Here is a 26514-nt window from a genome sequence, read left to right as displayed (position 1 = left end):
AGTCAATTACTACTCAACATTTTTGTTCATTTTAGCTGTCTCGCTTGTTTAGAGTCCCCAACCCTGATTCCTCCTTTAAGTCCTAAACAGCTACATTCACTGTTTTTAATGAATGCTTATTAGCAATAGGATGTAAACGACACCTGCAGTGTGCTTTATCTAACTTGCTTCCATTGAGCATATCTGATCTAATATTTGAATGGAAACTGAAAAGAAAAACGTGAAGGACTAAGAATTGCTGATCAATTTTAGTTTACAAATTAGTTGAATGATATCCTTAGAATGGGGAAAAAATGACATGAGCTGACATGGCAGAACAATTACACTAAGAACTAATATAATTGCATAAGATCTGTTAATCACAAGGATTGGATTCTAATTAAGCAAACATGTTGAAGAAAAACCTGTACCCACTATGGCCATTCAGGACAGGAATTGCAGACCACTGCCCTAGACTTTAGCTAAAGTACATTTATTTTAGATTTTTTTTTTTTTAAACGTATGGCCAACTGTGACATGGGTAATTTTGTATAAAAACATATTTCAATGATGTATTCGAGTGTTCTACCTCAGATTTACATTAGAATTATAAATCATACAAAATCTATTGGAAAAGTAGTAAATAAAATCACTCAACTGTTATACAATGTTATGCCCTTAAACCACAAACACCACCAGTATTTATTTATACAGCCATGGCCCACTACCTAAAACAGCACAGAAAGCAGCAATTGCAGTGACAACGGTAAATTTAAGGCTGTAACCAATGTGTGGTGTTGAAAGGAGGACAACTTGAATACCTGAAGTGCAGCAGGCTTTTTAAAAGACATAAGCAACCGCAAAAATGCTAACAGTAGTTAAATGAGTGGCTAGTTTGTTCATCCTGCTATAAAGCAACCAAAACTCACACCCACTTCAGTGGTGAACATTACCAAAGTTGGGAAATGATAATGTAAACAGCACCTACTGTCGCTGCATAAACTGTGCAGTCAGGGCCCTCCTTCTACCTCTGAGAGCCCTGGGATCATTTTTGAAGAATTTGATTTTTGTGCATGACAATTGTTGTAGAAGAATTACATTCGTTGTTGGCAATGCTTTCAAAAATTTGTATCCACTTTTGTTCTTTGATGTAAACAAAGTTTCTCTTGCCCTAATAAGCTCCTTTCTTTACATACACTGATACTTTAAGTACAGTATAAAACAAAACTCGAACACTTCCTATATTGTAACAAGCAGCAATACTAGGTCCATCTGAAATAGGCATATTTCTACTGTTCCTGTAACAACACATCACTTGTTCCAACAAAGTCATTCAGCTTTAAAGTTAACTTCCAACATCAGAAAGGACTGCATGAGTAAATGCACACACTTTCTCATTTTTTTAATAACAGACTAGAGGACTCTGGTATTCTAAATAATTAAGAGCATAACATACAAACATAAGAGAATTCACACACATAATAACACCCTCCACAAAAATGAGCAGGATCCAAAACACACAACAAGAGTTCTTTCATGACTGTTCTCCTTAAGGACAAAAACAGTAACTGATCATATGGTCAGAATGTCTTAAAAAGGCTTTACTTTTGTAGCAGAACCCTAAAAATTCTTGCAAAATTAAGCCTCAAGAACTCTTCTCTATTCTTCAAAGTTTAAATTATATACAAAAACACATCACTACAACCTTTTAATTCATTTTCTAGCTGTGCTGTAGTTGTCTTCAAACCATCTACAGGTTTCCTTCACCGCTGGAAAAAAAATAATCACAAAGATAGGTTAGGCTAATTGCCATCTACTACATGGATAGCTAGTATTCACAAGATATATAAACAAGACCTCCCCAATATTAAATGCTCCTTCTTACACTGTTGCCCAAACAATAAATGTTGACACCTCAGGAGTTCATTTTTTATTTAATTACTAAAAAAAAAATAATCTTTCCCTTTTTCTATTAATATCCATTTAATAAGACATATTGTTAAACATCTATAACTGTTACTGAAGTTTTTTTCTCATGAATAACCTAAAATTAAGAAAAATGTTTAACAAGGTAGTAAAACCTAAAATATTTTTGGTTGAATGAGGGAGTGTGTGTGTATTATATAAATATATATGGTTATATACACACACACACACTGTAAGAGTCCTGGTTGGACTTTAACTAAAACGTTGTGGCAGCATGTTTTCGCTTTGACGCCTGCTGCAATTCCATTTGAGTAGGTTTCTATCAAATTACCACACCAGATGGTTCCTATTTTGTTGTAAGATTTTATTCTAAGCTGTAAAGGGGTTACCACTTTATGCCACTGCCATCTTCAGAAGAGGCTGCAGATTTTTTTATTTTTTTTTTATTTAACAGGACTGAGTTCTGATTTGGCCACTCTGACAGATGCCCCAGATGTTGTGTTTTAAAGATGGCTTTAATGTATTTACAGCTTTCTTTCAGAGGGCAGCAGGTCTTGCACCAACACATAATAACATGAAAAAATTAATTTGCCAGCACTCTAACAGTGCATAATCTGAGTTATCAACAATATGCAGTCTTTTTTTTAACATTTTATAGAGCGTGATAGCCAGTATGCAATCAAGGTGGCGTTTCCAACATTTGCCCTTGTACCCCCATGATGTTAACTTTTGTCTACACCTATCTAGAAAGCTGTTATATATGCAAAAATGAATTTCATCCTTAAAATTTTACCTCTGTATACCAAAACTTGGAAAGGACAAAAAAATGTAATTTGAAGTTTTAAACACCAGCCAATGAAACATTTAGCAAACTTCCCAGGCTATTCTTAATTTAGGAAATTTAGAGTAAGTTAATTGAATGGTTCATATCATTCTGCACATGTATCTTGCCAAAATCAATGATGATCATAAGTCAATTACTATTAAATACAGTTCTAACAGAAAGGTACAATCAAACCAACTCAGTGACCAGTTTAACCAATTCCTTCTCCAAATCAGGTTTTACAAATTATCTTCAATCTGAGGGGTAAAGATGTGACTAGTTTGATGAACAGGCATATAGTAGAAGTTTGTCTTTACCTTGTTGAAAAGAAGTAAATTCAAATGCAGGAAGGTATTTGCGCAGTTTCTTGTTGCTGGCTGTTTTCTTGAATTGACCATCTGATTTTGTGGCATCAAACTATTTCAAAAGAGTTAAAGATATAAAAGACTGGTCTCCTTTTGAAGCAACAGTATAAAATTACATATTGAGAATGCACATCTAAGTAACATGTATGGTCTGCTTGTTGTGATGCTTGTCAGGTCAATAAACCCAAATTATTACAACTAAAATGGTCTTAAAGAACTGAGATGAAGTTGAAGATCGCAATTTATTGACTGTATGCATCAAGTGCACTGAAAGTCCTATTCACACTACTCTGTGACAAAAAGAGAATGTTTCACAAACACACAAGTACCTACTAAGTAAATAAGAAAGGCAAATACAACACACATGAATGTATGCATATGTGCGACATTAAAAAGATACAGGATGAACCTTTGCAAACTGAGATGCTGTCAAAGCTGTCATATGAATGAATGCATTATTTAATACTTTTAGGAGTTCACTTTTCAGAGAAAAGCTCATGATTATATTTTACATACTGGATTAATGGAAAGGATGCAAAGAATGCTACTGCTCAATATATTTACAAACTGAGATATGGAACAATTTTTAGCATTGGTATTCGCATTAAATGCCATGCCACAGTGTTATCAACCACAGTACAGTATCCTACCCACCACAATCAGCATATATTTCTTGCAAAAAAAAAAAAAATCCAAAGGGCCAACAGCTTTTCTCTCACAAAAGTGACAGGTCACTACTTAAAGAAATGCAGGTTTGTTCTTCTCAAGACCAATTAAGGCTTGATACAAATGTACTATTTAATACTGTACATATTTTCTGAAATATCAAACCAAGTAGCTCCACAATGAACTGGTACCCCAACCAGGTTTTGTTCCAGTCCATTGAATGATCCTGCCAGGACAGACTCAAGTCCCCCACTCTCTTAAACTGGAATAAGTAGGCTTCAGAATATTATAACCGAGTACTCTGTACTCGGGTACTTTTTTTTTTTTCATTGCCCTGCATTTTTAAATTAAAAATTGTGAACCAACTGAATTTGTGCAAAATAACAGCAAATGAGTTGTTGTTCTTGGAGTACAGCACATGCACAACTCATACTGTGTAAAGTATAGCCTGTCTTTGTACTAATAATTTTAAGAAGTGGCTGGTATTACAATTATTTTGAGCTATTTTAACCTAGTGTTTCACAAATTCATTACTTCTTCCTTTAATATTAGTGTTTTGCAACCCAAAGAGTCAAACTTGAGAATTTTAATATATTCTGAATTTGCATTAAAATATCTACTTGGAACTGGATGTAAATAATAAATTAATAGGAGCTCTTAAAGCTAGTAAAATAAACCGGTTTGCTTTTTAGGCACTGCAAAAATGAAAGTGTATGAATTGGTCAGTTTTGGGAAGCGTGCTTTAAAACCTAAACCAAAGAAAAGAAATAAAATCCTAAATTGAGGCTCATAATTTAGGTCCAAATCTTCACATCCACATTCAGAGGTTGATATTTTTTCCTCGTTTCTCTTTTTACAAATAATTTGATTTCTATTCATTTTCTATTTGTTAGCTTTCTTAGTCATCATTATGTTGTTCTAATCAGATCTTTGACTAATTGATTGCCACTAGCAATTATCTTGCACACATGGACCTTATTAAAGTGAAAATCAAATGAATTCATGGAGATCACATTCCACTATCTCTAACGCAAGAGTGCAGAAATCAAATTATGTAACATGAAAAATACAGTTACACTGAATGTAGTTTGTATGGCTACTGTAATTTAGTTTCATGTGATTCTTGTAGTAAAGAGTCGAGTTTCTGTAAGTTTTTTTATAAGTTAATTTCTCATTCTGTGTTTGCAGCATAAAATGCAAAATACATCTCAGTACAAAATGTGTAATATTGCAATGGTAAGTGCTTAAAACTATTTATATTGGAGATCTTCAAAAAAAATTAGTAACCTATATCATAAATTTAAAAGTTTTAAAATACTGTAAATGTAACTTTTTTTGAAGCATTGACCTCCTTGTTTTTCCAAAGTTTTGTCTTTCTAACACAGATCTCAAAGGATACAATAACTTGTCCTTCAAATCCCATTGCCTCCACAATGCTTTCGGCCGCTTCTCTGATTGAAACTTCATCTTCCTCTCCCACTAGAAAAAAAGTTACTTATATAGATTAATAGAAGTACACTTAAGTATTTTGAAATCAATAGGGGGAAAATACTCAATTAGGCACAAAAACAATTGTTCAATTTTCTAAAATGTATACTTTGGAGGAAGCATTCTTTTGTCCTATTGATGCCCTCAAACATGCAGACTACGCTGATTAAAGGTGAACCATTAACAAATATGCTGGCACTTTGGAAATCTTACCTGAGAGGATTATAGGGTCAATCTCTGGATATTCTCTCAATACCCAGATAAACAAACGCGCCAGATCCTGTGCAAAAACAAAAATAAAAATTTATGAACATACTGACATAGTATTTTTTCTCCCACTTGTACATCAGAATCATTACTCAAGTATAGATCACCAGGTACAAACCAATTAATACTTCTTTGACGATAAAGCATGGACACATTCCCACTTCAGATGTATGAACTACAAGATGCTTTAAGCAAATACTAAAATACTGCTTTCTTTTGAATTTTCTAAGAAATTTTATGATGTATTGTTGAGCAGTTGATGTATTTTTGTTCACTGAATGTTCTCTAACACTACTAGAACAGATTTGATATAAATACAGCTTTCCGTATCTTATTCTGTTAGCTCATATCTTAGGATTTTTTGCACATGCATATGAAAAATGTTTCAATAACTGATCTTTATGCTGACCCATGATTGCACCTCCAACTCTGACACAAACCACATTATCAAGTTCGCCAATGATACTACAGTAGTGGGACTCATCGAGAACAACGATGATGCGGCGTACAGAGAAGAGGTGGAACGGCTGGCACTCTGGTGCAAAGACAATCTGTCTCACTGTTGAAAAGACAAAAGAGTTGATTGTTGACTTCAGGAAGACCAAGGCTGTCCATCTCCCAGTCAGCATTGATGGTGTCACAGTAGAGAGAGTGAAGAGCACCAAGTTCCTCGGTGGTCACATCACAGAGGACCTGTCCTGGACCAAAAACACCAGCTATCTTACAAAAAGAGCCCAGCAACGTCTCTACTTCCTGCGACGACTGAAGAAGGTGCACCTCCCCAAACCCATACTTACCACCTTTTACAGAGGCACCATAGAGAGCGTCCTGACCAGCTGCATCACAGTCTGGTATGAAAACTGCCATGCCTCCGACCGCAAAGCCCTTCAGAGGATTGTGCGGACCGCTGAGCGCATTATTGACAGCTCTCTACCCAGTCTGCAGGAAATCTACACCTCACGCGGCCTTCATAAAGCCACTAGCATCATGGCTGATCCCCACCACCCCTCTCACCGACTGTTGACTCCTCTTCCATCTGGAAGACGACTCTGCAGCATCAGGAGCAGGTCTGCGAGATTGTGCAATAGTTTCTTTCCCCAAGCAGTCTGGCTCCTGAACACCACGCTGCCCTCCTCCACACACACTGTGGATTACATAACACTGTACATATATTCTTCATTTTTTTTATTTTTCTTTTATCATAGTGTGTGTTTGTGTGTATATATATTTAGGATGACAATAAAGCTCTACTTGACTTGTTGCATCGAAGATCCAATGACCTAGTTTTTTTATAACCAATATGATGCAGGCTCAGACTCTATGGATACCATGAAAAGGCATAAGAGGAACATGGAAAGCAAGGACAGATACCAAATATTGCTAAATTTATTCTCTTCCCTGTCTTTGACAGGTAACGTGGCTAGTAAATATTTTAGCAAAAAAAGCATGCATTTTGCATGTTCAAAGTATATTAATGTATACTGGGCATGTAGATTATTGCGGATATATGGATGAAGCAACAATAGTTTTATGAATTTTTTTTTTTTTAACATGGATTTTTTCACATTGTTTGCCATTGTCTAGTGTTGGTCACTGTTAAGTCTGGTTCAGTTAGAATTTTTATGTTATTTCAAAATGAAAACATGAGATTACGTTTTTTTCCTCTCAGCCACTTATACAAAATATGGGGTCAGTATCCTATTAAAACTTTTGAGTTTAGTATTTCTTTAAGTAAAACTAGTTATAATATACCTTAGTCTCTATTATTATAAATAAGCTTAAAAAAAAAAAAAAAAGTATTTATTCAATGGCTCCGAGCCAAGAATGGTGGTGACCGTCATCTATAGACAAACCAGTAAGTTGCTTTTGTAATCGCCTTTTCCTATGATATCCTTTTGTGATGGTAATTGACTTTATAGTTGACATATGTGAATAAGAAAAATCTTGATAAACTTTAAATGAGTACTTAATATCTGATGAAAAATGTATATATACTGATTGTTTCTTTGTACAAGTGATAATATTTGTGGTGAGCTCACCTTTTAGCATTCATTAAAGTCCTAACAAAGGATTATCATCATAACACATATCTTAACATCCACAGTTTTCCTACTGTATTTATCCACCAAGTTAAATGTATTAAAACACTTTTTTTCTTAATTTTAGTTTTGTTAGAGCTACATTTTTTTTTTCACTTTTGGGTCACAGTGTTCTGTGTTTTTGTTTTTTGTAGATTTAAGTATATTTTTACAAAAACTATTACCTAAGCATTTTAAGGAGCACAGGATGACAAGAAAAGCTTGCAGGTTAGGGAGTTTCAAAAATAGACTTGATGTTATTTTAGAAGAATTAAGTGTATAAGACTGGTGAGCTGCTTTGGGCTGAATGGTCTGTTCTCATCTAGATTGTTTTAACAGTTAAAGTTTAAAGTAGCTTTATGATGATCCCAAATGTTTCATGTATGAAGAAACTGTATCAGTCCAAAAACACCATCAAAGGTTATTAGAGGAAACTGATGCAGTACTGTCAGGTAAATGAAATGTGTTGAAATAACTCCTCAACCCAACACATTACACTTGGATATGTACTGGAAATATCTTGTGAGGAAGGCTGAAAGTTTTTATTTTGTCATGTTTACACAAGAAAATGTGATATAAGCCTTCTCAGTTGCAACCAAAAAAATACAGAAATAAAATCAAAAACTAATAGAGACAAGACCGGTTAAAATGTACACAGTAATTAAAAAAAAATTATAGAATGTGAAAACCAGTTCTTTGCTATTTCTAGCAGTTTCATAGTGTTGTACATTTATTACCTGAGGTGGATACATGAAACGTATGAAAAACTGTACACTCCTAGAATTATCTCCAATATTCCTTATTAAAAAGACTGGCAGTTTTTTTTTTTTTAAATAAAAGGAATTTCTTGAGTGATTTGTATGGGTCATTAAACAGACTATCCTACCTGATAGTCAATTTTCTTATTCTGCGTGTGCTAACTGAATATTACATGGAGAAAATAAACACATGTTTTGGAGATCACTATAAAAAAGATACAATATTGCATAAAATAAAGACTGATTGATTTAGAGTGAATGTTTAACATACCAATGAGTAGATGAACTGACGCAATGGCTTTCCAGACCCCCAAACAGTCAGTGGAGTACCCTGTTCTAGAAAGGAGAAGGAGAAGAGAGTGACAAAATTGATAGAGAACGTCCGGAGAAAAAACCTGTTAATTTGATCGGGTGCCTACATGCAGTCTTCAGCCTTAATAACAAACGCTTGTCATCATCTATATTTTACAATCTGTATATTGAAATAACAGTTTATCCCGTCTTCATCATTTTCTGGTATACTTCTAAATTACTATTTTAGTTACCTTTAGGCAAAGATCTTAACTTAATTACCACCAAGGTTATAAACTGCTTTCATCTTGTTTTGTGTTTTTTTTTTGTGTACTCAGTGTTTTTCTGTTTACTTTTATAAGCTTCAGACAAATCAAGTTTTTTCCTTAAAATGTTAAATGTCAATTTGATTCCATGTTTTTCTTATTCATTGAGGTCTTCCACAAATTTTGCAAACATATTGCTACTCAGACTATAATATTTTTAATGCTTACCATATTTAACCTAATTACTAATTATTTTGTTTTCCTTTGTTACACAAGGAAATTTCATAATGGCAGACTAAAATTAATTTACTTAACTTAATACATTTTTTAAATCATCATAACTCTTTATGAAAGAGATAAGGGCATGGAAAAGCTCATATTTTGATGTCCTGAAAATAAGTAAAAACAGGACAGTAAGCTTTGTGGAAAAAAAAAATAGAAAGAATGACAATACAAACTAAACTCACTTTTAGCTAGATAGGTTTTATGGATTAGTCCAGGCAGAACATGGCCATCTTCAATATTAAAGTTGTCATGAGGTCCAAACACATTTGTTGGGATAACAGAAGTGAATTTACAGCCATGTTGCTGAAAGTACGCCCTGCAGGTAAGAACAAAAGTATGTAAAGATTAAACTTAAGCAAATCTACATGGCAGTTTCCATGTGTCCGAATTACACAATAAGGAAAAATGATTGTTTATATTTCTGTGAATGTAGTAAGTTAATAAAGCAAATTCAAATAACTATACATACAAAGTTAATCCCGAGTGATCAGACAACATACAGTGCATCCGGAAAGTATTCACAGCGCATCACTTTTTCCACATTTTGTTATGTTACAGCCTTATTCCAAAATGGATTAAATTCATTTTTTTTCCTCAGAATTCTACACACAACACCCCATAATGACAACGTGAAAAAAGTTTTGAGATTTTTGCAAATTCATTAAAAATAAAAAAATTGAGAAAGCACATGTACATAAGTATTGACAGCCTTTGCCATGAAGCTCCAAATTGAGCTCAGGTGCGTCCTGTTTCCCCTGATCATCCTTGAGATGTTTCTGCAGCTTAATTGGAGTCCACCTGTGGTAAATTCAGTTGACTGGACATGATTTGGAAAGGCACACACCTGTCTATAGAAGGTCCTACAGTTGACAGTTCATGTCAGAGCACAAACCAAGCATGAAGTCAAAGGAATTGTCTGTAGACCTCTGAGGCAGGATTGTCTCGAGGCACAAATCTGGGGAAGGTTACAGAAAAATTTCTGCTGCTTTGAAGGTCCCAATGAGCACAGTGGCCTCCATCATCTGTAAGTGGAAGAAGTTCCAAACTACCAGGACTCTTCCTAGAGCTGGCCGGCCATGTAAACTGAGCGATCGGGGGAGAAGGGCCTTATTCAGGGAGGTGACCAAGAACCTGATGGTCACTCTGTCAGAGGTCCTCTATGGAGAGAGGAGAACCTTCCAGAAGGACAAGCATCTCTGCAGCAATCCACCAATCAGGTCTGTATGGTAGAGTGGCCAGACGGAAGCCACTCCTTAGTAAAAGGCACATGGCAGCCCGCCTGGAGTTTGCCAAAAGGCACCTGAAGGACTCTCAGACCATGACAAACACAATTTGCTGGTTTGATGAGACAAAAATTGAGCTCTTTGGTGTGAATGTCAGGCATCACGTTTGGAGGAAACCAGGCCAATACCATCCCTACAGTGAAGCATGGTGGTGGCAGCATCATGCTGTGGGGATGTTTTTCAGTGGCAGGAACTGGGAGACTAGTCAGGATAAAGGGAAAGATGACTGCAGCAATGTACAGAGACATCCTGGATGAAAACCTGCTCCAGAGCGCTCTTGACCTCAGACTGGGGCGACGGTTCATCTTTTAGCAGGACAATGACCCTAAGCACACAGCCAAGATATCAAAGGAGTGGCTTCAGGACAACTCTGTGAATGTCCTTGAGTGGCCCAGCCAGAGCCCAGACTTGAACCGATTGAACATCTCTGGAGAGCTTTTAAAATGGCTGTGCACCGACGCTTCCCATCCAACCTGAAGGAGCTTGAGAGGTGCAGCAAAGAGGAATGGGCGAAACTGGTCAAGGATAGGTGTGTCAAGCTTGTGGCATCATATTCAAAAATACTTGAGGCTGTAATTGCTGCCAAAGGTGCATCGACAAAGTATTGAGCAAAGGCTGTGAATACTTATGTACATGTGATTTCTCAGTTTTTTTTATTTTTAATAAATTTTCAAAAAACTCAAGTAAACTTTTTTCACATTGTCATCATGGGGTGTTGTGTGTATAATTCTGAGGAAAAAAATGAATTTAATCCATTTTGGAATAAGGCTGTAACATAACAAAATGTGGAAAAAGTGATGCGCTGTGAATACTTTCTGGATGCACTGTACGCAGTACTATAAAAATTCCTTTTACAAAATGCATAATACCCATCATTTTGTACGTACATTTTTCTGCACAACAGTGTCTAGCTGTAACTAAATATATGGATATACATACAGTGCATTAGTGACCATCTTCCATGATTGTCTCTTTATTCAGACTTTTTCCACTACTGCAAACAAGCACAAAACCTGGCTCCTAAATATTTTTTTTTTTTTTTTTTGCATTTTAGTCTTTCAATATAAATTGGACCACTTTTTAATGACATAAACCTCCTATTAAAGACTCCAATCAGCACTAAATTTCACATGCACGCAGGCATAATAAACGATGTAAATATGACAGTAACTTCTTTGCATACAGAAGCTGCATTAAAGCAAGCTCTAAGAAACTACAGGTGCCAAGGCCTGTGTTTTATTTTTGATGGGAAAGTTGTTCTACCGTTGTCATATTAATTAGGGATCTCTCAGTATAGGTTTAAGAAATAATGCTATCTGATCATCATATGCTACTTAATAATTTGGTATGTATACAGAATATAAATTGATTAATGATCTTCTACTTTACCGTCATGGTAATTGTCAAAAAATGGTGAGGTTTGAATTCAATAGGGCTAACTGCAACCAGGTCTGGCTTTGTTCAGTTGGCTGATTATCATATACCTGTGGTCAACTGTTTGAGTTATTAACAGGACAAGTGTAGGAAAACATTTACTACTTAAATATATTGAGAATCAAGTTAGGAGTTATATGTTTATTCTGATACTCTTTATCTAATCTATTTTGTCTAAATGTCTGAAGTAATTCATTGTGACAAATCTATAAAATGAGAGGGAGAAGTATTTTTTACAGACCTATTTATACAAGTAACATAATGTGAACATTACAATCCTGGTTTGATCTTCAAACCCAGCATACTAAAAATCCTTTAAAAAACAAGTCAACCTCCTTAACCACTCTATGCTTTATTTATTTAGAAAAGCAACATAAATACCAACACAAGCACAAGACCAAACTTGGTAATATAGGACATACTTCTGCATATACTACTGTATATATTGTTGCAGCGTACGTCATAATTATGAAATACAAATACACTCTATACCTGTTCTGCACATCAATCATCCTCTTCGCATATGAGTATCCAAAATTAGAGCCATGAGGGGGACCATTATGAATCTATTGGAGTAAAAAAAAAAAAAAAAGTGCATTATACTCTTAAAAAAATCCTGAACATAAAAAATCTGTTTCCAATAGGTTTTAAATATATATAAAAATGTTAGGATAAAATACAGGAAAAATTGTTGCCTGACAATTATATTTTTGTTTATTTTAATATTTTCCTGGTGTACACTCTATATTTAAAAGAAGATTTAGAAATGTACCCTAGTGTTGATTAAATGTCAAAGTTAAGGACAAATATCACACTATTCCTAAGTGTGTTTTTTTTTTTTAAATTCCAACTTGAAACCAGGGCCTGGTGTGACACTGCATCAGTCTGCATGACAAACATACATAAGTGCAGGAATCTGTCTTTCTTTTATAGTTTCCTGTAAACAAATTGCTAATTAAATACAAAGCACAACAAAAATTACCACTTGCTTTGAATTTCCCTTTGCAGAATAACTTGTATTGATTGATTAATATTACTCTTACATATTTGTGCTTTTATCATATTCCTTTATAAAAGCATAATTTGACAAAGTAGTTGTACTTTTTATTCATTTCTTCTACCAAAAACGAATGAAACAAAGACTATTAAAAAGTAAAAGAAATGCCTCTTATTAAGTCAGGCAACTTACTTAATGAAATGGGTTTAGTTAAGTTTTATTAACAGGTAAGAAATCAACATGATGATAGAGAACTAGTGTACTGTCTGGAAATAAAACATATCTTAAATGATTTTGTGGTCTCTGCAAAACCATAGAATGTTGTTATTATATATTTAAATAAGTAATTTTTATTATATATATATTTATATTGATTGATAATGTGGTCCCTATTCACTAGAAAAATCTTTCTCCTTCTCCCCTAAAACTGACCTGTGCTACAAGAAAACTAAAAGCACCATAACAAATATAAAATCAGGTCCAACAGTTGATGTAGCCCTAAGTGAAGCCAGTCCTATCTAACATCTAACTACACACCATGTTCCTACTTTTAAAATTTTACCTCTATAACTCACCATAGATTCATCAATGGGGTATTCAGTTTTGTCTGGGAAGATGCAGGTTGAAAGACAGGAAACAACCTTCTGAACTTTTAATTTATAGGAACACTGCAGAACATTATCGTTTATAAGCATGTTTTTTCTCTGTAGAAACAAAAGTAGGCAATTTTTTTTTTATCAAGAACGTGACTGGGCAGCCCTGCTTACCAAAAGTGCTTTACCTCGATATAATACTGCTTTAACATTTTTTTTTTTTGTTTATATCACTGTGCAAGGCTCCTTCTCATAAAAATGCATTTATACAGAAAATAAGTGTTAATTCTGATTAAGTTTACAACAACAACAACATTTTATTTATATAGCACATTTTCATACAAACAGTAGCTCAAAGTGCTTTACATATTAAAGAATAGAAAAATGAAGGACACAATTATAAAACAAAATAAATCAACATTAACATCGAATAAGAGTAAGGTTCAATGGCCAGGGGGGGACAGAAAAAACAAAAAAAACTCCAGACAGCTGGAGAAAAAATAATATTTAAAAAAGTTTACACTGACCTGCATTCATTCATTTATAATCTTAACCAATTTTTTTTCCTGGCATGTCTATATTGTTATAATAATATAAAAGATGTACACATGGCAAAACAATTGATACATTCAGAGGATTAGTTTACTGTTGTGAAAGTTGGAGGTTTACTTCATCAAAAAGACAAATATTGCATTTCTGATTAATAAATATTTTTGCATGAAGTCATATCCAAAAATGGCAGTGATAATTACATTTACTTACATATATTAGTAGACTGCAAAAAAATGCATGTCTTTAATAGCATTCTATATAATCATGTAGTCAAAAATGTTGAAAGGCAGAAATCGCTTTTAACAGATATCAGATTTCAAATGCTGCAAAGTAAAAAATATATTCTTTACACTATGCTTAGTTGTTGGTTGTGCTCTTGTGTAACAGAGGTTTATGCAAGCAATTGATGGGACAGCTTGATTCTATCGCCATTTTAATTACTTCATCAGAAGCAGCTATTGGATAAATAATAAATAAAAATAAATACACTGAAATAACCTCTCTTAAGGTAAATTTGAAAGTACACCTGAGGTAGCACAGAAGGTTTTAAGATATGGTTTTTAAAACTAAATTGGAGTTTTTCAAGTTTCAAAAATGTAAACAGTGCTCTCTGTTCAAGATATCTTAGTATTAATTAAACTTTCCCTGCAAAATTTCCTTGAAAAATAACTGTGCTGAATTTCAACAAAGGCAATCCACTGGAATATGAGTAGTTTCATGGGACTGACCATACAGGCAGATATGATGGCAGTTAGTGCTTTTACCATTTTTGCAAACACGCCTAAACTGCAAAAAAATCTTAAAGGACATTTCAGTTTGCTTAACCTCATACTGTTGAAAAGTCAGACACAGTGCTATTTTTCTAAGTGACAGCAGAATATATAAAATGTAGAACTCTGTTTTAAATAGGGGATCTCAACTGGCAACAAGAGCAGCAAAAATACTGTAAGAGTGATAAAATGGAAGAAACAACAGATTGAAAATAATATAAATATCTAATACAAAATATTTAAAGTATCACTTATTGGCTCAGATGACAGTCCTACACGAGTACAAAGAAAGTAACTGAACAATAATGAAAATGTATGCACTTACCCAAAAATCCAAATTGTACTTCATGTTCCTAAAAAGGCCTCCCACCATTGCAGCCAAATGGATGACATGAGTAGGCTGGTGTTTTTCAAACACAGCCCATGTGTCTTCTGCTTTCCTTAAAAAAACAAAAACAAAAAAAAAAAAAAAAACACAAATCTGAACTTTACAAGTAATGTACATTAACTAATTGAGTTTTAACATTACAAAAAGAATAATCTGTTATAATAATGTTACAACAAAATCAAGTTTTATTTTCAATAAAAGGCAGAGTTCCAAAACAAAATACACAGAGGGTCTATCCACTTTATTATCCTCTTCAATTCAGTTTTTGGGTTGCAAGAAACCGCAGTTAGGCAGCGGAGGAAATGGCCTACCTTAAGGAAACTTGGTCAGACACCGACATGCTGTACTGGGCAATAAACAGACAGGCACCAGGCCTGTACTCTTCCTTCCCTTAAAAAGGCAAAGACTACCCTGGTCCTTGAGCACTTGGCTCTAAATTATATTTACTGTTTAATCTTTTAAAAATTCTCATGATAAGCCACACCAGTCTTGCTGTGTAAAGTTATTAGTTCTTGGATACTGGTTTGTCTGTTCATAAGCCAGTGTCACAGGTAAAGGCCATTAAAATGTCAGATGTTTTAGGTTAAGCTCCTTTGAGTGATCATGTAAAAATCTGTATTAAACACTCAGCGAATTAAGTAACTTTAGATTTAACAGGATATTGAGCTGAAAAATCAGTTTGTCTTGAACACAGAATATAGTTGGTAGTAGCATGATATATCAAATAAATTTTCTTCATATGGCTTCCCATAAACTAGTGTAAGACTTGCCTAAGAACTGATCTTTAAACAACATTTTCAGCATTCTCCATTCAAGCTGTCCTATCTGAACAATTATTAACCAAGCCAGCCAAGATACTCCTTTTCAACACTCCTGTGCTACTGTTCTTTTTAATAAAACTATAATTTAGCTCAGTCATAATTTACCTTGATTTTTAACAAAATGATGCACTGATTTTTCCATGGTGGTGTTGTGCGCATGTGTGTGTGTATATTACACACACAAGAGGAGACCCAAAAATTCTCATAATCAGAGAGTTTGGGAGTAATAATCAACTATGCTACTAGGTATCACATACCTACAGTCTTGTTAATTGGTCTGCGAAGGGGCACTGTTGAGTTGACCGAGATGCATAGTTCTGACATTTATTCTACAATTGTGTATGTGACTTAAGCATTTTTTTTTCTATAAGCCAAAACATGTCATTTTGAACACCAAGACAATGATCATGTTTTTTGACATTAACAGACTTGTTAATAATGAGTTTCCCCGTGAACAGGAAGCTAATCCATCCGTCCACTATCCAACCCACTATATCCTAACTACAGGGTCACAGGGGTCTGCTGGAGCCAATCCCAGTCAACACAGGGTGCAAGGCAGGAACAAAGCCCCGGGCAGGGCACCAGCCCACCGCAGGGAAGCTAATCTGCAACACTAAACTGCTAAGGCATTGGAAGGAAAGCATCAGGAAAAAATGTCTGTATCAGTGGCGCAGTCAAAACAGGATTTTGCACGATGACAGTACACCTGCACACACCACATTATCCGTCAATTACTTTTTGACCAAAAACAATGATCGTTACTTCACATTTCCCACAATCACAAGGTGTAGCTCCTTGTGACTTTTTTTTTTTTTTGTACTCTAAATTAAAATTTAGACTGAAAGAAGACAATTTGCTACTATGTTAGAAATTTTGGGGAGAAAAAATTGCACAAGGCTCTAAAGCACAGTAACAATACATGAGTACAGGAGATGTTTCCAGAAATGGAAGAAGCACTGGGGCAAATGTATTGCATTTGAAGGGAATTGCTGTAAGCCACATAAGTTTTTTTTATAATTTTGGAAATTTTTGGGTCCCCTCCCTCATCTGAGTGTATATGTGTGTGTGTGTATATATATGCCTGCTTAATATTCTAACATTTGACACATCTCATTTCCGCAATCTTCTATACAATGTAACATCTGAAGTAATATTTCTAACCTCAGAACAACTTTAAAACTTAAAACACTCACGTTAAGTCTGCATCCTTGGAAGACAGGAAGATCCACTCCTCATCCTCCCGTCCTTCTCCATCTTGAACCACTTTCTCGATGGCTCTGCCCACCAACCCTGAGCCTCCTGTAACCAAGATCCGATGTGGCTTTCTAGCAGATGTGTCCATATCTACAATGTGAAAAATGTAAATTGTTAAAATCAGACTTGCTAATCTGAATGAGTGAGACCTGATGTTTGTACTACTGTAATAATAAATGTACTTTATATTGTATTTTGAGAATCTGAAGGAAAATTCAACGACACCTACCATTTATAGTTGGATCTACAATGTGTCTATTCACTGTGCAGGCATAACACTGCTGCCCCAAAACTCCATAATCCTGGACATGCAGATTTGCTGTGGGTACTCCAGTGTCACACCACATTTCAAGGCAGTTGTATGTTTCTTATGTTTATTTGCCTTTCTATATTGCTTCGTGGAAGCCTTCTGATAAACAAATCACCCACTCTGGATTGACTCCTTCCAGGCATTTAATGCTGTAAAAAAAAAGTCTAGTTTCCCTGCACTATACAGCTAAAAGGGTTTAATAAGAAAATAGATATAAATATACAGTTATGAAAACAATTCTTCTGCAAAAAGAATTGCAGTTAATATCCAAGTTAATTCATATTATAAAATTAAGCTAAAAACACAATGCCATGGACCTTTCAGCAGATATGTCTAAGAATGTGTATTAAATGAAGAAAAAAAAAAAGATTCAAGGGAGACTCACAAACATGAAATGAGGTGAGTGTGGGTATCAAGCAACCATCTGAGGAAATAAAGGGAGAACTCAAAAGGTGATCTTGTCCTACACTCGTGGGGATATGTGAGCCAAGACGAATAATATCTCCTTTTGCTTTTTTTTGGTAAATGTCTTTACATTGCAATTAAATACAGCAAAAGACTGTTTAATCTCTGATCATAAGAAGTGTGTTACAATAAGGTTTGTGATTTTTTTTTTTTTTATCCTAATGGCTCCGATGTGTTTCATGAAGTACTATATAGTACAAACTATCTGGATGTTTTACCTACATAGGTTGTAGAAGGCTTTCTATAAAGAATGCAAATGCTGCTTTTGGACAAGCAGGAGGCCCACTCTGTGGTACAAAAACATTTAGTACCCCAGATACAACTTCAAATTGGGGCTATAATGCTAAAAAACTTTCCAAGCACAAGGTAAATCAAACGGGTTCTAATGTTTTTGTCACTGCAAAACTGTTTTCAGTACAATTCCACATTGTATTCTCCTGCATGTATATAAATAAACTTAAAACCTTGCCTAACTACTGACCAAATACAGATTTCATGATTTTAGTAACCTACTGATTTTTAAAGTGCAAAACAACCATAGGGCACAGTGTAGCAGTTAGGGCAATGTTTGTTAACCTATATCCTGCCCCCGCTACATTTTAATATTTGTATATAGACAACTGCATATTTATTATTATATCTATAAACCTTGACAATTTTGTTTTTGCGTCTTCGGTTCACTCATACGTATGTAAGTGGATAACCTTCTTTTAGACTTTTTCTCAAAACTCATTTTTGCATTACCAGAAATGATGGAATATGTGTAAATCTGCATACCGACAACTTGAATGCAAAACTGGCTAACTTAGCATAATCCAGTGTCTTTTAGTATAATGATGCTGAAAATGGAACTCCAGTTCCTGGATGTCAGCCTCGAGACTCTCCAGCAGCTACTCAGAAAAGCCAATCAGGTCCCTGGCAGTCTCTGTGGCAATCAGCACTTTGCTAGTTTGCTATCCTTAAAAGGAGTGCCCACTGTTGCTGCACTACATGAAATTTTGTCTGCAACATTGTAGGCTTAGCATTTCTATTTGTGTGATGGAATGCCAGCACATAGTACTGTTACTCATCCCTGGCCAATTCCAACTTGTTGACACTGTACAATATATTTCATAAATTTGCAATTATTCAGTTGCTAAATTTGGATTCAGTACACTCATATCTAAAAAGAACACCTAAAATTGTTGATGAAAGCAGCCTTTTTTGCAGACCAGTTGGATCATACAGTAGCTTGAATATTAATTGCACCAGGGTTATTTCTCTGTGTCGACTTGTTTTCTTCCAAGGTTTTCCACCAACATTCCAAAATGTATGTATATTAGGTTTACTGCAACTTTGTGATGAATTGTGGGCACAGATGTGTGGAACTTGTGTTGGGCTGGAGTTCAGTCTGATGTTACAGGGATAGGTTCCAGCCTCTGACACCCTAAAGTAGATTCAAAGGGTGTAAAACTGTTGTTGCTCTCATGTCATTTTCTAAATGGCTTAATGTTGGGATCTCAAACTCCGAGGACCTTTTTTTTTTTTATTGCTGTTAACTTCTTTTGAATTAATTTTAATTCACAAGATTTGTTCCCTGGAATTTCTTCATTGTTCCTCTGAATTGCTTAATTTCTCTCCTTAAACAGAAATGAAACGGTAAGTGAGTGAGCCAACAGAAGACCAGCTCAGTCAGGGCCTCAAACTCTCAACCAATTTCAATCCAACCTGTTGCTTAATCAGGCGCAAAGCCTTGTTGTTAAACTGTTCTTTAATTCCACTGCTTGTTGCTGCTCTCATTGTGTATTAACATACATTTTTTTTAAATTGTTGATTTTTGCTTTACTTTTTCTAAGAGCACTGTTAATAATTGTTGGGGAACTGATCAAATCAACATTTTTGAGATGTACACTCTGTTTATTTTCAGATATTATGGTCACAGTTTGCTGGTCATGTTTTGGCACATTTTGAATATCATTATTGTTTGGCTGCTAATTAAGGAAAAATAAAAAATTATTGGGTCCGAGTCTTCAAGAGCAAGTCAATTAAAATTAATTGAAAAGAAGTTAATTAGCAGCAAAAACAGGTCAGTAATTAAGAAAAGGGTTAACTTAAAATGAAAACCTGCGGCGCTTCGGGACCTGTTAACACTGGGCGCAAGTCTGGAACAGACTCTGGACAGGACGCCATACCAGCGCAGGACAAACACAGACAAACCTAACACAAACTTGGGCCAATTTAGTGTTAATTTATTTAAATTAAAAATTCAATTTGTATTATATCAGACATAAGAATCGTTTTTAACAATATTTTTAAAACCGTCCAGCACCATGTTGGGCGCGTTCATGTCATTTCGAGATGCCAGTCCCAATATACACCTGCTTACGTGTTCACTTCAACACCTCGTCGCATAGCAATGTTAACTGCGCCCGGTTCAACACTTTCACGTAATGCTTCCTAGCACACGCGACATTTCGAGGGGTATTTTCCAAGCAGGCTCCGAACACACGGGGATCAGCAGTCAACTAATATTCCGCGTCCACAACAAGACTGGAAGCAATAAGCAGTCCTGCTTTCTAACTTTTGAAAGAACCCGCATTGGCCCGTTTCACCCCGTCAGAATCACAAGCGCGTAACTCAAATACACTGTCAAGTTGACGAGATTCACAAATCGCGTTTATATATTCATCGTATAAAAAAATCTGCCACGACCACTCGTCGTCTTACCACGAGACTCTGTCAACAATGCAGCTCAAAGAGAAGTCCAAGCGGTTCTCTCTGAACTCGTCGGCGTTCCTTAGTGTGGAACCGGAAACGTGCAGCACGGCATCTTGGGAGTTGTAGTTTCAACAAGTCCGCTTTGGACATTGACACACAGAAATAACATCTTATTGAGTTGAAGAGAAAGAAACCCAGCAAGTGAAAGGGATGTCTGACTCACTAGTATAAGTAGACTGATCTACGAACAGGCTAACCTAGGCTGCAGCCTAGGGCCCCAGTTGGGGAAAAAAGTAAATGGTTTATTTCGTTAGTATCCGTACTTGACGGGTTTACCTTACATTACCTGCAGGGATGGACTAACCATTGGGACAATCCTCGCCGCTGTGTGCAGCGCTTCTAAGCCACAAGGTTTAAGAGAAAGAGACGCAACGTGATGCGAGTGGCTCACGCTGCATCCTCCGTGCGCCGGTCTGTCTAATCACATGATCATACTAACTCTGTCACCCCCGTACCATGCAAACAAAATGCGCGAGAGGAAACTTAAATTTGCGATTTGTGAGCAAGGCACAGAAACGGGGACAGGGAGTTAGCTCAATGAAATTCGATCTTCCAGGTCTCTACAGAACCGTTGACAAAAATACAACACAAAAAATCGTATCATATACAACAAATAGCTTATTAATCAGTTTACGCAGTGCAGAAAGGTAAAATGAATGATAAGAGGTGCTTAAATGACAACATCATAGGTTATTTCACTTTGACTTTATTTCCTAAACTGTTTTATGCTTTATTTAACAAGGACGCCAACTTTCGAACACGTGGAGTGGAATTAACGTTAGCTGTCAAACCTTAAACAGATGTTTAGTTATTTGGATTAAATCCTAACTGTGTCCATGACAGATGCTCACTAATTAATTTTGTAAGACAAACTATAACATCTCCAATGGAGCAAAACAGATCTGGAGAGGAAGGAGGACAAAGCAGCTGCAAGGTTATCGTTTATGTTTGTATTAGTCTAGAAATCACAAGATGGTTGTGTTACATTTTTTACTAAATCTAGAAATAATGTATGTGTTAGATGTATAAAATCATTTTTTAATGCTTTATAAATATTTTAGTTATTTAAGACGGTATTAACTAATAAGGACATGTGCACTGGTTCTTTAATGGCACTTTATGCTTCTTTACTGGGGTATCTGGTTCCTCATAGAGACATATTGCTTTGAAAAACCTCCTAACATGTAGAAAAAAATTTTAAAAAACTAAACTCTTTAATGTATGGTAGGCTGCCTAGCAAGACACTAATAGATCAAGACGGTATGGACTTAACATGTGTTATTGTATGCAGCGAGGGTCCATTTAAAATCATGACTTTTTGGTATTTTAAAAATCTGTTACCATCTCTTCATGGTTATTTACCGTATGTAGTCTATTACAGATCTAAATATATTCAATTTTCTTTTTGGAACCTCCATTTGGATGGGTTTTTGGGAAACAAAAATTGTTCCCATAGGACACTGGTCTGAAAAAGCACTCTGGCACTTTTATTTTTAAGAGTGTGGGTTACACTGAATTAGCTGCATTCCTTTTCCATTCATTGTTGTTGGTCCTGGAGTCTGCTGTGCTTATCACCAGTTGTCATAATATGGATAAAATTAAGAAAGCAAACCCACAGATTTAAAAACAAAATGACAAAACAAACTTAAACATTGAAAGACATGGCAAAAATGTTTCTAAATTGTTTATGACATTACTGTATCAATGCAAAAAAGGACGGAATAAAGGCCACATAATTAAAAAAAAATTAGATCAATAAAAGGTAAAACTGATTCATTAATTGTAAATTTGCTTGAAACAAAAAGCTGTAGCCTTAAACAGGGGTTTGCAGGAATGAACGTGAATACATTGCACAATTTTACTTAGAAATCAATAGGAAAAAAAACGTGCACATTCGTTGAAGGGTCCAAGAATAGTTGGTGCATGGCCAAGTGTGGCGTACAAGATTGGACAAAAGTCTAGGGCCAGTTTTTGATGCCAGCCCATCCCTAATTAGATTTGATTAGAGCAGGTAAACTTTATTTATTTTCTACAACTGTCACTAATACCACCAAAAAGTGTTCTTTATCAAAGCAGGCAATGGCATAAAATAGTGCAACAGGAAAGACTAGGAAGTCTAACACTGATGCCCCTTGAAAGTGACCCTTCAACAGCTCGATTTCTTGAAGGCTTTTGCTGCAAAGAGTACCTTAATAGAAATCTTATAGTAGGGATGTGTATTTTGCTGTTATTTTATCTTCACTTGAGGTTGGTGGTTGCTGTGGCTAGATGGCAGTAGTCCACTGTGTACACTGGCAGAACTGACTGACATAATGAGTTATTTGCAGATGATTCTCAGTCACTGTTGCCAATATAGGGTTGGTCTTAAATCTGGACTGCTGTTTTGTAGTGCACAATATATTTTTACATTAAGTTAAAATAAATGTGTGTCAAGTGCCATACAGTGATTTGCACTTCATGCTTGCCATGTGTCACTACATTGAAGTTAAGGTACAGAGAGGTAAGGCAGTTGTATGAATCTGCCAGCCTTTGAGTTGCTTATTTCTTGCACCTCCCATTGGGTAATATTGATGCTAATACATGGAACAAGTGAAAACTACTAGAAAGAGCAATAGACAACAAAATGCAGGCAGTTTGGGTAAAAAAAAAAAGATCCAAAAAAGCGATTCAAGAAGGACTTGGAAATGGTTAGTGGAACAAAATTTAACCAATATACAAAAGGATCTAGCGTGGCCATCTGTGCACTGCACAGTATCTTAAATTGAAATGGTTATCTATACAAAAGAAAGGTAATGAAAAGCCCCTTCTGCCTTAGAGGGGGCTGCAGAAGTATAAAAACATAAGAAAACAGCTTGTGCTTTTGCACAAAAAATGTGGAGAAAAGCACAACAATGATAGATGGAATAACATTGGACTGGAGCGTGTTTATGTATTGTTTAATGAAGTGAACAAATATCAAATAGATTGGTACTCGAGGGTATAAAAAAACATTATAAAACGCAGTGTTGTGGGAATACAGATACCTAGAAAAGAAGACTAATCCTGATATAGGATATATAGTACTACAGGAAAAAATCCTTCACTGACCATTAAATCGGTAAAGTTATTTCATAAGACGGACGCATGTTACCAGTTAGAAAGCAGTACCCATAATTTCCTAAGGAACTGCTATAAAGTAAGGGCTAACTTGTGTCTGTGAAGCTGTGTGTGACCACCGATTGTGTTTCTATTGCATTCTGCCTGTTTGTATATGGAACAATTTTGGCAACCAACTTGTGATACGATAAATCCTTGAATTCGTATGATTTTTTTTGGGAATGCAATTAACGCTAACCAATGACAAATTTATTCCAAAATAAAGTAACAGATTAACTGATTTACCTAGACTGAGGGAAAGAAAATACAGGCATGAGTTGCCCTAAATCCATTCAAACTGTTTTGTTATTAAGGGTTTGCACCGTTGCTTTGCAACAGTTTTTCTGTACTTGAAGTTTACATGTTCTGCAGCTGTTCTGAATTTTTTTTTGTTAAATAGATCTATCACGAATTATTTCCGATATGCATGTGTATATGTGCCTGCGGTGGGTTGGCACCCTGCCCAGGATTGGTTCCTGCCTTGTGCCCGGTGTTGGCTGGGATTGGCTCCAGCAGACCCCCATGACCCTGTATTCGGATTCAGCGGGTTAGAAAATGGATGGATGTGTATATGTGCCCTAAAATGGACAGAAGATCAGTGCCGGACTGCGGCACGCAGACAGTGGAGCGTTAAACGGGACTGAAGGTTGTTTATTCCATAGATATATATAGGTAGATGCCGCATTCACTGTGTTGCCCAGTTGACACGATAAGTTAGAGCGTCCGCCATATTGCTAGTGGCAAAAGTGCCATTTAAACTACTAAAGGTTGACATAGAAACTGGGTTTTCTGATGACAAAACAATAACGCTTAAAACAGTATCATTTACAACAGATTTTGGCGAAACATTTAAATGCAATTATTTAAATCCATTTATACACTAATAATGGCAATTATTGAGACGAAAACTTGACCAATGTCTGAAACTCAAAATAGTAAGACTGCAACTGGCAGCCTGGTCTTTCTTTTAACAGTGAAATCATACACTCAATGACAAAAATAAACAATTTAAAATTCAGTTAGCACAGACAAATTAGAAATTCCCTTTGAAATAATAATTAGGATGTCTTAAGGAATTTTACACTTAAGTACATACCATTTTCTCCATACTTTGTATTTTATTTCTATTTTACCTGAGTATAAATCCAGCCTCTCTTTCAGCTCTTCATTAATGAGGTTCTTCTCCCTCAAATCTTGCAGAAGAGCACGCACTATGTTCTTTGCTCTCCGTTCTCGATCCTTAGCATTTCTCTTCTCTCTTTCCATGCTCTCCATCCTAGATAAGGTTTCATTGAGTCTAGCCCTTAGATTTTCAAGAGATGTAGGCAGCGCGTAGGAGTGATCCTAGTAGACACAAGGAATTAAGTTTATATCACATCAGTCAATTTCTAGTTAGTACAATGTGCTGTCTGCTGGTCTGCATTTGTAATCACATCCCCCCTTCAATTCCACTGTGAGCACTGCATGCGTGCGTGTATCTGATTCAACAGCAGCATGTTTCAATGTATATGCGTGTGTATGCATTAGTTTATCTGAAAAGCATGATGGGGGGGTAGGGGGTTGTATTAAAAGAGGTTTGAAAAGCACCTTAGTACTCGCAACACTGGGATTAGGCAGAGCTTCAGTCTCCTGGACAGGCAAAGGACAGACTACTGGCAGGCTCTCCTTTGCCCTCATTGAAGTCCGTGTGGTCCTGGTTTTCAGTGGCTAATGTAAAAGAAAATAAAATGCTTAAAAACATGAACAGAGTTAGGTATGTCACTGCATAATGCTGTGTAATACATCACCGATTCCTTAAAAAAGAACGGACTTTCTAATCCTTATAGCCTAACTACACACTTACCTTTTGGCGATGAGATGGATACCTGAACACAGAGGGAACAGCTCCATCTCTGATTCTCACAGTCTGACCGGTCATATCAAAATCCTCCCGTCTAAAGTGCTCACTGCAAAGTCTGGATGCGTCATTGGCGTTGAAACCTTCCCGTCTAAGGGCTACCTCCCACTGCTTCCGGAGGTGGATTTCTTTGGGAAACCTTCAAAGTTTGAGAAATGTTAACAGCTAACAATAATCTACATAGTTAGTGACTAAATACGTTTAGCCAGAACGTTGTTTGGAGACTCAATTGAACACATGCATGCATTGCTTTGCGATCTTAGCCTGGCGTAGCTAAAGTTAAAACGGGATTTTCTAATGCCCAAATATAACCAAAACAATTATTCAGCCTTACCTATGAAATGTAATCCCCTGGGATCTGGTTTGGAGCGTACAGCGGTTTGTACAATTCCAAGCAGCACATGCGTGAGGCATCTTTATCCACTACTTCACTACACAGCAGTGCCACTCGCAAAATGGCGGCGACGTTGACGTACGATCCTACTGGTCATGCAGCGTCTACGCAATTCTATGTCTATGGTTTATTCCATTAACTGTCCGGATTTGGTAGATAGAGTGCAGGATTTCAGCCGGAATTGTGGGCCGAGCAATATCTACTTGGACTTCTTGGACTCATAGACATAGAATTGGTTCGCAGGGACACACCCCTCTTTTCCGCTCCGCCCA

At 35.9% G+C, this 26514-nt stretch overlaps 1 protein-coding gene across 4 annotated transcripts; it reads right to left on the bottom strand.

Annotated features, from left to right (window-relative positions):
- Nucleotides 1–482: 482 nt before the first annotated feature.
- gfus (GDP-L-fucose synthase) lies at nucleotides 483–26476 on the bottom strand. 4 transcript variants are annotated; one of them, XM_039753769.1, is made up of 14 exons: nucleotides 26183–26476; nucleotides 25795–25987; nucleotides 25539–25658; nucleotides 25085–25295; nucleotides 17224–17374; nucleotides 15147–15261; nucleotides 13482–13610; nucleotides 12402–12475; nucleotides 9375–9508; nucleotides 8622–8686; nucleotides 5461–5527; nucleotides 5159–5238; nucleotides 3046–3145; nucleotides 483–1748 (listed from the first exon to the last, which is right to left on the bottom strand). In XM_039753769.1, exons 1-14 carry the CDS (start codon nucleotides 26260–26262, stop codon nucleotides 1693–1695), a joined length of 1575 nt encoding a protein of 524 aa, XP_039609703.1. In that variant the 5' UTR covers nucleotides 26263–26476; the 3' UTR covers nucleotides 483–1692. The 4 variants fall into 4 exon arrangements, with proteins under 4 accessions (XP_039609703.1, XP_039609706.1, XP_039609705.1 ...); XM_039753772.1 differs by lacking the exons at nucleotides 25085–25295; nucleotides 25539–25658; nucleotides 25795–25987; nucleotides 26183–26476 and adding an exon at nucleotides 21121–21814; XM_039753771.1 differs by lacking the exons at nucleotides 25085–25295; nucleotides 25539–25658; nucleotides 25795–25987; nucleotides 26183–26476 and adding an exon at nucleotides 20766–21050.
- Between the last annotated feature and the right edge of the window lie 38 nt (nucleotides 26477–26514).

The sequence above is a fragment of the Polypterus senegalus genome, chromosome 5, assembly GCF_016835505.1.
Source record: "Polypterus senegalus isolate Bchr_013 chromosome 5, ASM1683550v1, whole genome shotgun sequence".
Taxonomy (NCBI): Eukaryota; Metazoa; Chordata; class Cladistia; order Polypteriformes; family Polypteridae; genus Polypterus; species Polypterus senegalus.
This window is presented reverse-complemented; position numbering and strand designations above follow the sequence as displayed.

Coding starts and splice junctions, on each gene's coding strand:
- gfus (XM_039753769.1), bottom strand. CDS start 26,262: ATGCCTCACGCATGTGCTGCTTGGAATTGTACAAACCGCTGTACGCTC. Junction 9,509..12,401: donor ATGATTGATGTGCAGAACAG/GTATAGAGTGTA, acceptor TCTTACCTGCAG/GGCGTACTTTCAGCAACATG. Junction 3,146..5,158: donor GATTTGAAGGACAAGTTATT/GTATCCTTTGAG, acceptor CTTTTGAAATAG/TTTGATGCCACAAAATCAGA.